The 15,243-nt window shown below is 49.1% G+C and overlaps 1 protein-coding gene and 1 long non-coding RNA gene across 2 annotated transcripts in view; one reads left to right on the forward strand and one right to left on the reverse strand.

Moving 5' to 3' along the window:
• Nucleotides 1-9,573, forward strand: part of IL2RA (interleukin 2 receptor subunit alpha) — a 46,114-nt gene extending 36,541 nt beyond the window's left edge. The window contains exons 4-8 of the mRNA XM_040248258.1: nucleotides 1,416-1,637; nucleotides 2,976-3,056; nucleotides 3,392-3,463; nucleotides 4,588-4,654; nucleotides 7,962-9,573. Coding sequence (XP_040104192.1) covers nucleotides 1,416-1,637; nucleotides 2,976-3,056; nucleotides 3,392-3,463; nucleotides 4,588-4,654; nucleotides 7,962-7,986 — 467 coding nt within the window. The 3' untranslated portion in view covers nucleotides 7,987-9,573. The remainder of the gene's footprint in view (nucleotides 1-1,415; nucleotides 1,638-2,975; nucleotides 3,057-3,391; nucleotides 3,464-4,587; nucleotides 4,655-7,961) is intronic.
• LOC120869147 lies at nucleotides 2,679-4,883 on the reverse strand. The gene is made up of 2 exons (XR_005722446.1): nucleotides 4,570-4,883; nucleotides 2,679-4,005 (listed from the first exon to the last, which is right to left on the reverse strand). It is a non-coding gene; the product is annotated as an uncharacterized LOC120869147 (long non-coding RNA).
• Nucleotides 9,574-15,243: the final 5,670 nt, after the last annotated feature.

A 15,243-nucleotide genomic window follows, 5' to 3' on the forward strand; every position in this document is an offset into this window, starting at 1 on the left:
AGGCAATATTCCTTCAATTTACTGATGGAATTGAGATGCGGAGACAAGTAAAGACATGGCACAACTCACAAAATGGGACTGAAATAAGGCCTCGGGTCTCCTGAATTAGACCAGGGGTCTTGGTACAATTATTTAAGCTACTTTGAATTTATTTTCAGCTTTTATTAATTAACAAAAAATAAAAAGACAGCGACTAATCTGGGGAACCTGCTGCAATAGGCTGTTTCCTCTTCTTGTCACTATGACTTTGTTCTGGAGTGAGGATTCAGAACACATTAGTTGTTTCCTCTCCTTCTCGCCTCCCATATTCCACAATTACTGAAAGTTTTCTCAAGAGGTCAGTGTTTACTCTCCTTACTCAAGAGATAACCATCTGCCTCTGGCTAAGGGATGCAGACTGTCTTAATTTGGAGGTTTTCACTTGAAAGAAGCAAAACTAACTCCAACAGGTCTGGACGCTTATGAATTTTACTGACTGGAAAGGCAATTTGATTCTGAGACTTAAACACGCGTTCAAGGATGGACTGCAAGATGCTGTGCTGAGCAGACCCCTCAGGATGGGACCGCTAGGCCTCCTGCTGCAAAGGGTCAGGGAGGGCAGTGGGAGGGGTTATGTTGGATCCTTGGGGTTGTGGGAGGTCAGAGCATACACACAGCTTCACAGTTCTGGGCTTAGAAGGATCTGTGGTTCCAAGTGTCCAGATTTGGGGGGCAAGGGATTAAATCAGGACAGGACATGATCTGCGGGGTTAAAGGTCAGCCAGGCTTTGGTTTTAGTTGGATGAGGGGAAAGTTACTGGACATGGGAATTTTCAGAGGCCTTAAAAGGGCAAGCTTCAGGCATGGCTTGATCAGGGACCAATTTCTCTAAGATCATCTTGGTGCTTCCCTCCTCCCAGCTTTGGATTTGTCCCAAGTACTTCTCCATGGCTCCAAGACAGCCACTTGAGGATGTGCTTCCTCACTTAGCAGTCGAGATCTAGGTGGTCTCCACACCTCCTCGGCCCAGACTGGCTGGAGCCTGCCCTTAACCCTTAGCTGAAACCACTGTTCACACGCCTGTCCACTTAGTGAATCTCTCCCTGTCAGCAGAAGCTCATTTATCTGCGTCCCCAGAGCGAGCACCTGTGTCTCGAGTATCATGCTCCCCTCGTTCTCCCTGCAGAGGCTCCCCTGCCTGATCCACTGTCTGCTCACTGCAAGGGAGGGGGACTGGGTCTTCATGCCTTTCACAAAGTGCCTAGCAAAGGCCCTAACAAATAGATGTTACCAATACTTATTGGAAGAAAGCGGGGAAGGGGTGGAGGAAGGGGCCAAAGAAAAGAAGAAGGACTGTGGTCTGGTCTCTAGGAAGAGGCAGCCTGGCCTCACAGCATCTCCTCAACTTGCCTCTGGAATTCCCTTCCCTTGTCCAGGTCACTGCGAGGAACCACCGCCATGGGAACATGAACTTGAACCTTTAAAGAGAGTCTATCATTTCATGCTGGGGCAGACGGTTCATTACCAGTGCGCCCAGGGATTCAGGGCCCTACAGACCGGTCCTGCTGAAAGCACCTGCACAATGATCCGCGGGGAGATGAGGTGGACCAGGCCCAGGCTCAAGTGCATAAGTGAAGGGGCGGACGGTCCGGCTCCAGGTACAGAGGTACCCCAGCCCAGGGCCCACCGCCTGGCGGCTTCCCTGAGGCGGGCCCGGCTGGGCTCCCTGACACACCTGCCATGTGGTCCTGGGCGAGCCGCTTCCTCTCCTGGGGCCTCGGTTTGTTCTCACTCTAGAAAACAGATGAGATGAACTGGAAGGTCTCCATGCCCTGGGGTCCCCCATTTCCTGATGGGGATAAAGAGCAGGATCTGAAAGAGGAAGACAGGCGTCTTCTGGGGGCCCCCCACCCCCACATGGCGCTCTCCCGTTTCTAGCTGATCCTGAAATTCCCCCTCTGCCTCTAAGCTACCAAGACCTCCTCATTCCAAAGGGGAAGTCCGCCTGCCCTGCATACGCCTCCAACTTGCTGATGCGTAACGTAAATCCATTCTCCTTCTGTACCAGGAGAAAGCCACCCCCCTTCTTATGTGAGTCCCACCTGAGCTTTGCCAAAGTGCAGACATACGGGGCAGGGACTTTTCAAGCACAGACACACATGCACACGCTTGTATGCTCGTTCACGCACACGGACAAGCCACCCACGCTGAGTTCTTCTGCTACTTTCGTCCTGAAATCGTATTACCATATCTACAATCAAAAGGCCCCCCATTGGGCCCTAACTGTCAGTGGTTTCTTTGCTCACCCCCATTGCCCAGGCCCCACACCTCCCTCTTGGATCTTCTGGGGGCGGTGCTGTGTTTCTTTCCCATAGCCTGCCCCCCGTGAGTCACGCTGCCCACCAGGCGTGTCCACGAGCAATGGGGAATCTGTCACAGAGAAAAGCTCTCCTTTTGTGCTTTTCTACTTTAATAGGCTTCCCAGGTGGCCCTAGTGGTAAAGAACCCACCTGCCAATGCAGGAGACATAAGAGGTTCGATCCCTGCGTTGGAAAGATCCCTGGAGAAGGAAATGGCAACCCACTCCAGGATTCTTCCCTGGAGAATCACGTGGACAGAGGAGCCTGATGGACTACAGTCCACAAGGTCGCAAAGAGTCCCACACGATTGAAGCGACTTAGCACGCACACACTTGGCTCAATGGTTGATGGAATTTGCACTAGGGTGACCCAATTCCAAGCTGCCGACGGCAACCAGAGCTGAGTAGGAAGTTTGGGGAGAAAGCTGCTCAGAGCTCCAAGGGTCACAGGTCCCTCCCTCCTGCTCTGCTGGGCTCACTGAGCCACTTCACTGTGACTCTGATGGGGACCGCAGAGCTGAGACACACCTCAGCTACCATGTCTGGGGTCAGCTGAGGAGGCGGAGGGGGTGGGTGGGAGACCCCAGACCCCCACTCCTCACCTCTGCCCCACGAGCCTCCTTCTTCTCTCCTCCAGATGAAGCAGAGCCTCCAGAGAGCACGGAAGCTCCCCCTGGGAGTGGAACTTTCTTAACAACCAGGACAGCAGGGACCACAGGTACGGCTGGCATTCTTGGAGGATAAAAGCTTGGCTATTAAACTGTGGGGCAGGAGAGGGAAGAGCTGGCCTGGGAGCTGCCCCCTGGTGCTAGAGACGGTCCACATCCGCACACGACCTCCCAGGCCTCAAACACAGGCAGTGTCTCCAGTGTCACAGGATAAGCAAGTTGGAGGGCAGCAGCTCGAGGCAGAAGAACGAGATGTTCAGAAGTCGGGCCAGGTCTCCAGCGGCCTCCGAGGCCCCCACCTCCAGAAGCCTGGACTCTCGCAGCCCCAGGCAGCCCCAGGCAGCCCCACAGCCAGCATCCACAAGCTCCTCCCCGTCTCTTGCAGATTTCCAGAAGCCCACAGACGTGGTTGCAACGTTGGATACATTCATATTTACCACCGAGTACCAGATTGCAGGTGGGTAGTGGTGACCCAATGGAAGCCTACACATTTGCTTGGTAGGTGGTGAGCTGCTCGGTGAGTTAGTCTAAATGAACTCTTTACACGATGTGTATAAAACTCAAAGACGAATCCATAGCATAACGTGACTCAGAGTCACAGGCACGGCTGTGGTGAGTCAGCAGTGAGGCCCAACCTCAACCAGGGCCTCCCGACCAGCTCCCAGAGGACAAACACCCAGCACCTGGATGTGGAGGGAGGTGGTGTGCCCAGCGCAGGAGAGAAAAAAACACGCCAAGACCACTCCGGCTGCCTTCTGGTGGGAGCCAGAAACAGGCTTTGAGGGAAACAAACAAAAAAAGAGCCCAAACACCAAACGGAGCTCTTAGAGTAGAATGCTGGTTACCAGGGCCCGGGGGTGAGGCAAAGAGAAGACGGTGACAAAGGGCACAGACTTCATCAGCAGAGGAGTCGGCCTGGGGACGGTCAGGGTGTGGGGATTACAGCCAACGATGCTGTGTTGCAGACTTGAAAGTTGCTAACAGCAAATCTTCAATGTTCTTGGCACAGAAAAGAAACAGTAATTACAATATATTTTGCAATATAAGTGCACACCTTAAAATTACAGCCTGTTACAGGTCAATTATATCTTACCGGGCGGATGGAGGGAGAAAAACAGGCTTTGAGGCACCATAGACGGCCAGCTGGATGGATAACCACCAGCTCCAGGGCAAAGGAAAGAGTGTGTGGGAAACAGATACTTTCAGGAGACGCCACGTGTTTATCACTTACCTATACTCATCTTGATATTTCAACATTTCTTTCACCCCCTGCGGGCCTCACTCAAGGTCTTTTTAACTGAGGCTGGGCCTCTGACCCTCTCTGAAGAGGGTGCCTGTCAGCTGCTCCCCAAGCAGGAGGGGAGCTCCCCTGGGAAAGGCTGGGCCCTTCAGGTCCATACCCCCAGGTCCTCCAGGGAAGCCTGGGCAGGAGGGAGCTGCGTTCTGAAAAGAGGCGGAGCCCGCCGCGCTCACCTCCCCGGAAGCACTGAGCCGGGTGTGAAGGGCTGGGGGCACCGACACGCGGGAAGGGGCTCTCTCAGCCCCCGGGGCCGCCTCCCTGACCTGCTTCTCTGTCCACAGTGGCCGGCTGCATCCTCCTGCTCTCCAGTGTCCTCCTCCTGAGCTGCCTCACCTGGCAGCGGAGATGGTGAGTAGTTGTAAAACAAAGAACTGCCTGACGTGTGAGTCCCCCAGATGCCCAAAACTGCAGTCTTCCGGGAGACGGGAGCAGACGCCGCAGCCTGACCCAGAGCTGTTCCAAGCGTTAGTCACTCGGTCGCGTTCCACTCTTTGCGACCCCATGGACTGTAGCACGCCAGGCTCCTCTGTCCATGGGATTCTCCAGGCAAGAATACGGGAGTGGGTTGCCATTCCCTACTTCAGGGGATCTTTCTGACCCAGCAATCAGACCAGGGTCTCCTGCATTTCAGTCAGATTCTTTAGCGACTAAGCCACCAAAAGCCTTCCTAAAATCCAGTGTCATCTGAGAGCGCCCTCTTGTGGCCAAATGAAATACTATATATATTTTTTTAAGCAATTGCTAGCATTCAGAAAAATAAGATCGCGGCAGCCGGTCCCATCACTTCATAGCAAATAGATGGGGAAACAATGCAAACAGTGACAGACTTTATTTTGGGGGTCTCCAAAATCACTGCAGATGGTGACTGCAGCCATGAACGTAAAAGACGCTTGCTCCTTGGAAGGAAAGCTATGACCAAACTAGACAGCACATTAAAAAGCAGAGACATTACTTTGCCAACAAAGGTCTGTCTAGTCAAGGCTGTGGTTTTTCCAGTGGTCACGTATGGATGTGAGAGTTGGACTATAAAGAAAGCTGAGCACGGAAGAATTGATGCTTTTGAACTGTGGTGTTAGACTCTTGAGAGTCCCTTGGACCACAAGGAGATCCAACCAGTCAATCCAAAGGAAATCAGTCCTGAATATTCATTGAAAGGATTGATGCTGAAGCTGAAACTCAAATACCTTGGCCACCTGATGCAAAGAACTGACTCATTTGGAAAGACCCTGATGCTGGGAAAGATTGAAGGTGGGAGGAGAAGGGGACGACAGAGGGTGAGATGGTTGGATGGCATCACTGAGGCAACAGACACGAGTTTGAGTAGGCTCTGGTGATGGACAGGGAAGCCTGGTGTGGTGCAGTCCATGGGGTTGCAAAGAATCGGACACAACTGAGCTACTGAACTGAACTAGGAGCTAGTGATGAGATGGAGCTGGCTTACAAAGGCCCCTGAAAGCCAAAAGTTAGGTGTTCTGGAGTTTTGCAATCTGATTTTAAGTTTAGTCATTATTAAAAACTAAAGTATTAAGCTTACAATTAAATAAGTTAAGCAGTACAAAGACAATATTCAAAATTAATCACTTTGTAATTATTTTATTGCATTTGACTACTTTATTCTCAGGGTTGTTTGCATCTGTGTACCTGTGTTGAGGAAACACTGCCGAGATGATGACTTTACACTGTGCCTCTCTCCCCAGCTCTGTATCAGGGACACATTGACACTGGGTGTTGTGGGGTTTTTACACCATGGAGGTGAGCAGACTATTTCCGAGAGCTGGTTGTTAAGCATTTGCCTGCATGCCAGTTCCTGCAGCCTCACTCCATGGGAGCTCTTAGCCAGGTAGGAGGTAACCAGATGCTGCGGAGAGCTGTCTGACAGGGTTGTCACTAGCCACATGCAGATACTTCAGCTTAAACTTAAATAAATTAAATATGATTAAAAGTTCGGTCTACACGTGGCAGTAGCCACATTTTCAGGTGTTTGATAGCCACATGTGGCCACCTTGTTGGACAACACAGATACGAAACACTCCCATCTTCACAGAAAGTTCTTACAGCACAGTGCTGGCTAGAAACTAGCAGTTTTCAATTCAGGAAATCCCCTTGGCACAGCTAGCTGTGCTATGATTTTTCCTTTTCTGCAGCTATTGTCTTCTACTCCCCAAAAGTTTTATAGAACAGCTCCTGTGTAGACGCGGGTCAAAGGGCACACACTTGCAGTTAGGAGATGGCCAAGTTCTGCGGAATCTGACGCAGCAGCTTAGGTGACTACAAGCAACAGCAGTGTATCTATACACTTTAGAGTTGCTAAGAGACTAGCTCTTGAATATTCTCACCACCAAAAAAGAAATAGACAACCACGCAATGTGATGGAAGTGTTAGCTCAACAGCAAGGTGGTTATTATGTCACAACACATAATTGTATCAAATCAACACACTGCACCTTAAACTTCCACAGTGTTCATTGCCAAATATCTCTTGATTTTAAAAGGACTCAGAGACTATCTCCTGTGTACCAGGCACTTGGTAGGGGCCTCAGGATGATTAAGAAGGGCCCCTGCTCTCAGGAGCTTATAGACCAGTCAAGGAGAAGGGAAAATAAAAGAGAGAGACTTGAAATGCAATTTGTGAAAGCCTAAGACTGAGGTGTTACGGAGAATGAAGAGAGAAATGACACACGTCATCCTACATGGGGGCGCCCAACAGGCTTGCGGAGCCGATGCCGGCAGACAGGTGAAGAACGCAGGAGCAGCTGCAAGGCAGAGGGACAGGAGGGGAAGGGAAGCGTCCTAAAGGGCGGGAGGCTGTCTGCGAGGGTCTGGCTGTTCTCCGCACTGAGGGGTGCAGTGCACGGAGCAGTGGTCGCAGTGCCCCGACGTGTGATGGCCAGAGGCCGCGTCCTGGAAGATCAGGCCAGACTGGGGAACTCGGCCCCATCCTGAGGGCAGAAGCCACAGAAGCTGGCGTAGGCCATAAAGGGTAGCATCGGCCTTTGAATGGTCCGGCCACCAGAAAGGCTGGATTGAGGGTGGTAATAGTGGTGGCAGTTTGATATGTTATGCTGGAATAAATCCACCCAGGGGATGAGGAGAGCATGCACCAGGTCGGGGGCATCAGCTAAACCAGAGGAAAAGAATGGAGAGACACATAAAGAAGTCGGGTCAGTAGAGTCTGGTGGCTGATTGGAAGTGAGTGCGAAGGAGGAGGGTTGACGCGAGGTGATGCAGGTACCCACTCCCCAGGGACTGCCATCACCACCTAGAGGACCAGATGCAAAGTGAGGATGTGCACCCCGTGAGGAGCAGCCCCTGAGCACAGCCTATCCCTCAGCCCCTCCCCAAGACCCACCAGCTCCCCGACCTGTAATCGGCCAGACCTCGGGCTCATCTTCAGCCCCGCAGGCTGCACAGTGACTGGATCACATCCCCGTGAGCTGCCGGGGCTCAGTCGGTCAGCTGGGGCTTCAGTCCCACGGGGCTGCCGGTCTTGACCTCTAGAGGTATGCTCAGTGGGACGGTCAGGGTATCCTGAGGTGGGACTTAAAGCTAGCGGGTCAATGGGGCTTTTGTGGGATGCTCAACCCACATCTGTTTAGTGAGATCATATTGGTTTTGGTGCAGCATTCCCCCCATGACTATGCCTTGTATCACCACAGGAAGAAGAACAGAAGGGCAATCTAGAAAACCAAGGGCCAGAAGCGGTCAAGAACAGCCCACAGATGTCACGGACCACAGTCAAAATCAAAGAAGCTAAACACTCATCCAAGAGGCATCTCCTGATCCGGCGGGCTCTGGAAAGCTCTGAAGTCACATAACAGAACACTGGGCAACCGCAACCCCATGATGAAGCCAGCTCTGTAGTATCAACCCTTGAGGTTGACCCGTGTCTAGGCAGCAAGTCCAAGGTCGCTGGAGGAATGGGGAGAGGCAACCAGAACTCTTGCTCCTGTATTCATGTATATGTGTTCACTAGACCACAAGTAGCATGGAGCTCTCTCCATACCATGTAGAGTATAAAGAGGAGTGGTTTCATGCTAAGAGCATCCCAACTTCCCAGGTTAGAAATCCCAAGGAAAGCCCTAGCACTGATGTAAATAGACACACATGCTCCCTGCCCAGGTGAGTGGACTTTGTCCCCGGATCCACATAAGTCCTTTCCAAGCCTCTAGTTGACCAGCCCACTCTCCTGCTCATATGCCCCAAATCCTTTTGACCTTAGCCCAGTCCTCCAAGCTAGCCCCCTCTACTGAACCTTCCAGTTTGAGTTTCTAAAGAACAGATTCCCTGGGGGAGCAGTCTTTGGGTGACCGCCGAAGACAGCAACCAAACCCATGGAACTGTTGAGCTTCAGGGTTTGAAAGGATTTCACTGGAGTTAATGCCAGGAGAAGGGGGAGAAGCTGGGTCCCAGGTAGTGGGTTACCCTTAACATTTAGCTTCAGCTGTTTGTGACTGGCTGTTCTAAGAGCTTTTTCTCTGGGCTTGCCATAAACGATGCTCTGCGTTCGGCTGCCACAAATCTGATGTTTACAGACAGACACACAGTGTGTAAATGTGTGCATTTGCAAAGAGTTGTCATAAAAACACTGATAAGGGAGCAGTACATTCGGTGTTTACGGGAGGAAAGAAAGAAAGAAGGACGGGGGCGGGGAGCGCATGTGATTACAGACGAGGTCACATCAGTGACCCTCACACTGTGAGCAAATTAAAACTGCCTGGAGAACTTGGTGAGACCTGGAAGCCTGGGCCCATCTCCAAAGTTTCTGAGTCAGCAGGTCTGGGGTGGGAACCGAGAATCCACACGTCTAATAGTTTACAGGGGATGTTGACAATGCTGGTCCGGGGACCACATTTTGAGAGTCATGGGGTTTATACCTCTCCATACCTGCCGACCCTCAACCCCCAATAGAAAAGCCAGCCTTGGGGGCTGAGATTTCAGTGCAAGTTCAGACTCTTGCCCAAGATATCAATTCTCAATCAGTTGACAGATGTCCTGGCTGAACAAAATCACATGATGAAGGAGATTAATGAAAAATTTAAATCAGCAGCCAGTTTTCATTTCTGAGAGGGCAGGAAAGTGTTACCAAAAAATGCACAGGTATCAGCAGGTCTATATCCAGGTTAAAAAGTGGTTTTCTGTCCTTTCTGTGACCAACCAAGTACAATCAGACTTCATCGTCAGCATTCCCTGACATGTATTTTTTCTGGGAAAGTAAGGTTAGGATCTGGAATTTCAGACCAGGAAAAAAAAAAAATGTTTTTAACCTTATTTGTCTGACTTGAGTAAAACTGGATTATCATTATTCACTGTGCGGGGCGGGGTTGGGGGGGAGTCTGTGAGATCAAAATTTTTTCATAATACAGGTGACCCTTGAAGAGCATGGGTTTGAACCACGTGGGTCCGCTTACATGTGGATTTTTGTCAACAGTAAATCCTGCAGTGCTATTCAATCCGAGGTTGGTTGAATCTGTAGATGCAGAACCAGGGATGTGTAGAAACCATGGGTATGAGGAACCAACTATAACATGTGGGGTTTTTTTACTGCACAGAGAGGGTCATTGCTCCCAACTCCCGGGTTGTCCAAGGGTCAGCTGTGAGTAAGATGTGATTTGCCTTTTCCACTCTCACTCCCTTACAAGTGCGTGGTGGGGTTTTCCAGAAGCTACATGATATATGATGATGTCATTGTTCTGGTGTTAACATAAAATGAGTTTATTACTCAATGGCACCCGACTCCAGTACTCCTGCCTGGAAAATCCCATGGACAGAGGAGCCTGGTAGGCTGCAATCCATGGGGTCGCTAAGAGTCGGACACGACTGAGCGACTTCCCTTTCACTTTTCACTTTTCATGCATTGGAGAAGGAAATTGCAACCCACTCCAGTATTCTTGCCTGGAGGATCCCAGGGACAGAGGAGCCTGGTGGGCTGCCGTCTATGGGGTCACGCAGAGTCGGACACGACTGAAGTGACTTAGCATTGAAGAATTAATAAATAATATTTTTAAAATTTCTTGGTGTTTTAGCATCTAAGTGTGCTAAGTATCACAAGATGTAACTATATAAACAAAAAGTTTTGGGAGCCCTCAATACTTTTAATAACGTACAGAGGTCCCAGCAGACAGTTAACAAGCACATCCTCACCGGTCATCTCAGCAAGGCAAATCAGGTGTATATGTGCACACATACACAGCACACACCTGTGTGCAGTGGAATATTACTCAGCTGTAAAAATAATGAAATGATGCCATTTTGAGCAACATGGATAGACCTAGAGATGATCGTACTAAGCAAAGTAAGTTGGACTGAGAGAGACAAGTATTGCATGATATCACTCATATGTGGAGTCTAAAAAGATACAAGTGATCTTATTAACAAAACAATATGTTTTGACATATTGTTTTCTATGACAGACATAGAAAACAAACTTATGGTTACCAAAGGGGAAGTGGGAACGGATAGGTTAGGAGTTTGGGATTAACATATAAATACTACTATATAGAAAAATAGATAATTAACAAGGACCTACTGTATGGCACAGAGGACTCAACTCAAAAATCTTATAATAACCTATAATGGAAGAGAATGTAAAAGAAGAACAGTTATATATATACTTGAAACTAACAGAACATTGTAAATCAACTATATTTCAATAAACATTTTTTAAAAAAGAAATGCAAATCAAAACCACAGTGAGATGGTTATACCCGATAAGACGACTTTAAGGAGAAAAGGAAAGAAATAACAAATGACAAGAATATGGAGAAATAGGAACCTTCATACATTGCTGGTGGGAATGTAAAATGGTGCCACCATGGTGGTAGTCGTTTATGAAAAATTAAATGTGGAATGACCACATGGCTCAACAATTCCACTCCTGGGTATATTACCCAGGGGTGAAGAAAACCCATGTCCACACAAAAACTGGTATAAGACTATTTATAACAGCATCACAGCCAAACAGTCAAGAGATGGAAACAACCCAAACGCCCACCAGTGGATGAGTGGGTAAGCAAACCGTGGTTTCTCCACACACTGCAATACAGCCAAATCACAGAAAGGAATGAGGCCTTCAAAAAAGGCTGCCACGTAGATGAGCCTAAAGAACACGAGGCTAAGTGAAGGAGGCCAGACATAAAATGTCACGTGCTGTATGATTCCCTTTATACAAAATATCCAGAAAAAGCAGCTCCAGAGAGACTGAAGCACACTACTGCTCACCAGGGCTGGCATGAGTGGTTACTTAACAAGTACAGGGTAGTAAATCTTCCCAGGGGACGCAGTGCTACAGAGCCCGCCTGCCAATGCAGGACTGTAGAGACTGTAGGGAAGATCCCCTGGAGAAGGGAATGGCTCCCCACCCCAGCATTCTTGCCTGGAGAATCTCCATGGACAGAGGAGCCTGGTGGGCTCCATGCAGCATGCGGACATGACTGAGCGATTAAACAACAGCAAAACAGCCCAAAGACTGGCATGTCTCAGACCCTATTTAAGGAAAAATCTGAAGGGAAACCCAGAGAAAACCCAGGGAAAAGCAGGGGAAAAAACAACTACACCACAGGCAGTTTCACCCTCTGACATCCCAGGTATTGTAAGCATTAAACACAGCCTAATTCCTACACCAACATACAGAGCCTCCCACCAAAGGCCTGCTTACCTCAGCTCCTGTTACCTGGGACATCACATCCAGCTCTCAACAAAAAAGTACAAGCATGCTAGGGAATTCCCTGGTGGTTCCGTAGTTAAGACTCAATGCTTTCACTGCCAAGGGCCCTGGTTCGATCCCTGGTCAGGGAACTAAGATCCCACAAGACAAGCAGTGGGGGGAAAAAAAATTACAAGGCAAGCTAAAAGGCAGAAAGTACAGTTTGAAGAGACAGAGCCAGCATCAGAACCAAATACAGACATGGCGGAGATGCTGGGATGACCAGGTTGGGAATTTAAAACCACTGTGGAAAAGAAGTCGTTCTAACAGAGGTTGCTGTGCGACTCCCTAAATCCATCTTTCCCTTAGCCCCGGGTTTTAGTGGGACACAGTCCTCTCCCAGCTGAGGATTACATTTGCCAGCCTCCCTCGGGGTTCAGTGGGTCCCGTGACTAAGTTCTGCCCCAGGAGACGTGAGCGTAGTAAAGCAAGCGGTCTCTAGGATATGCCCTTGAAGAGAATGGGTACGTCCTGCCCCTCGTTCACCTCCTCCGCTGGCCGGCAGGTGAGCCTTGGTGGTGGGAGTCAGACCAGGAGTGGGAGCAAAACTGAGATAAAACCAAAGGAGCCAGGATGTCTGCCACGGCGGGGCCATGCCCGGACTGCTTATACCTGTACTGGACGTGAGACGGAAATGACCTCCCCTGGGGGAAGATTGGGGGTTTGGAATGGACGTGTTCACACTACTGTATATAAAATCGATCAACAAGGACACAGCGTAGGGAACGTGACACAATACTCTGTAACAACCTAAATGGGAAAAGAGTTTGAAAAAGAATAGATACATGTATGTGTATAACTGAATTACTTTCTGTACACCTGAAACAGATGCAACATTGTTAATCAATTATGTGCAAACATAAAATTTTTGAAAAATAAAAGGCAGATGTAACATTTATAACAGTTTCTCCAGCATCTCCTGCATCGGTAGGGAGATTCTTTACCACAGAGCCACCTGGGAAGCTCTTCTAACAGTTATAACTAACGAAAAGAAAGAAAGGAATATTCTCCTTTTTAGGCCACTGTGATGTCTGTCCTTGTTAGAACAGCTATATCAACACCCCATAACATCCACCCCTACCAATATCAGAGACAGACATGCCTCTCCCCCAAATTTGGCTTATATGGTCTTATCAGTATCCAAATATTTTCAGTGGAAAATGAGACAAGAATGATCATGCAACATTTAAACAGACTTTCAAGTAAGTACATGTTTGCTGTTCATAAATATTATCTAAAAAATGTCTCCCTCCAGGAGGTAAACAAGTACATCCAAGGAAACAGCAGTGACACTCTGTACTCATTTGACTACTTCCTTACTCATCTTCAGAGAATGACTGTAGTTAGTCTGCAGTGTCCCTGAAGGCTTTCCAAAAATGTGGGCTCACATGGGGATGTTCCAGGCAGACGGTCCTTTCTGGCTAAGCTAGGAATCAGAAAGAGGGAGGGCTGAGATTTGCAGAGCCAATCCCCTTATTACCCCATTCCTCCTGTGAAAGAGTACAGTACAAAATGTACGTCTTTTTCTTTCTACAGTTTCTTTCTACAGTAGTAAGTTATCCTACTTACATGAGTTATCCTAATGCTATGAGGGTAGGATAACAGAGTATACCATCTGGAAAAAAATAGGCTAAGAACTACCTTCAAGCAGTCAGGCAAGATGGACGGCTACTAATTTCCATTAGTAGAGTCGGAAGAGAGAATCCGGCTTAAGTCCTTTAGATTACCTTGAAAGAACAGACCCCAATATGAGAAGTTATAAACTATCTGAAATCTTCAGTGGAGTACACGCTTCACAGCCACGTGATTAATGGAGAAGGTAAACACCACTGATCAGCAAGGGAGTAAAAGATGTAGCCGCAGATAGGTGATGACTTCCTGTCCTTGCAAGCCTGGGTCTCTACTGTGAGGGGCTGTGTCTTTGCAACTTCCCACTTGCTCCTGCCTTGGCTGTGGGCTAGGAGGCCATCAGGAAGTCCAAAGAAGAGTTTGGAAGGCCGATGAAGAAAGAGAAGCCATAAGCCTTCCTTTCAGCTTCTCGTGGCCTCTCCATCAGCGAGAGATGGCTGTGGGCTCCAATAGCCTTTGGCAGCCCCGGTACAGACAGCAGTGGTTGACTGCCATTACAGGCTCCAAAATAGTTTTGCAATTACAGCAGCCCTTATTTCAACCACAACAACAGTCTCCTTCAGAATCAGCCAAAATCTGCTTACGTAATCCCACCTCTTCCCTGTGTTCCTCCAGGGTTTGCTTCCTGATGGCTTCTCCGGAGTGTCTCAGACCTTAAAGAATCTGCCTGCAATGTGGGAGACCTGAGTTCAATACCTGCGTCAGGAAGATCCCCTGGAGAAGGGGATGGCAACCCACTCCAGTACTCTTGCCTGGAAAATTCCATGGATGGAGGAGCCTGATGGGCTGTAGTCCATGGGGTTGCAAAGAGTCGGACATGACGGACTAAGTGACTAACACTTGGCTTTCTGAAATAAAAACCTGTCCTATTTTGCTCCTTTAGTTTTAATGCAACCAGATCCTTATATTAAATAAGCTCTGCTTAGGCTTCCATTTCAGGCCAAGATGGGGAAATAGGAACTGAATTTACCCTCATGCCTGAAACAAACAAAAATGGGAGACAACAAAATGAGATAAAGATTTTAAGACTTTTTTTTTTTAATGTGGATCATTTTAAAGTGTTTATTGAATTTGTTATCATACCGCGTCTCTTGTTTATCTTTTTTGTCCCTGAGGCATGTGGGATCTTAGCTTCCCAACAAGGGGTCGACCTGCACCCACTGCTCTGGAAGGCAAAGTCTTAACCAGTGACCACCAGGGAAGCCCAACAATGGTTTTCAAGACATTGGATGTGCTGCAGTGAAGGCTACCCATCCCTGAGGGGTGAGAAACAGACAGGAGAGCCTACGCTGGCCCAGCTTACGTGTTACGTTTCAGGCCAGGTGTGGGGAGCAGATGTAGCTGAGTCCAGAGAGAGCCAGGCCTCAGGGTTCACAGGGAGGGAGGATCCAGGAGAGAGCAGCGCTGAGAGGACCCGGAGACCGGCGGGTTCTGGAGAGACTGCACTAGCGCCCTTCCTCTCACGAGAGTGCCGGCCATCGGCTGTGTGTGAGGCTCAGGCCAGGAACAGGGCCGCCTGAGGAAGCAGGGGGACAACACTCAGCACACGGGAGGTCACGGACAGTGCCCGCTCCCACCAGCCTGAGACCTGGGGGACAACACTCAGC

This window comes from Oryx dammah, unplaced genomic scaffold (genome assembly GCF_014754425.2).
Source record: "Oryx dammah isolate SB20612 unplaced genomic scaffold, SCBI_Odam_1.1 HiC_scaffold_10, whole genome shotgun sequence".
Taxonomy (NCBI): Eukaryota; Metazoa; Chordata; class Mammalia; order Artiodactyla; family Bovidae; genus Oryx; species Oryx dammah.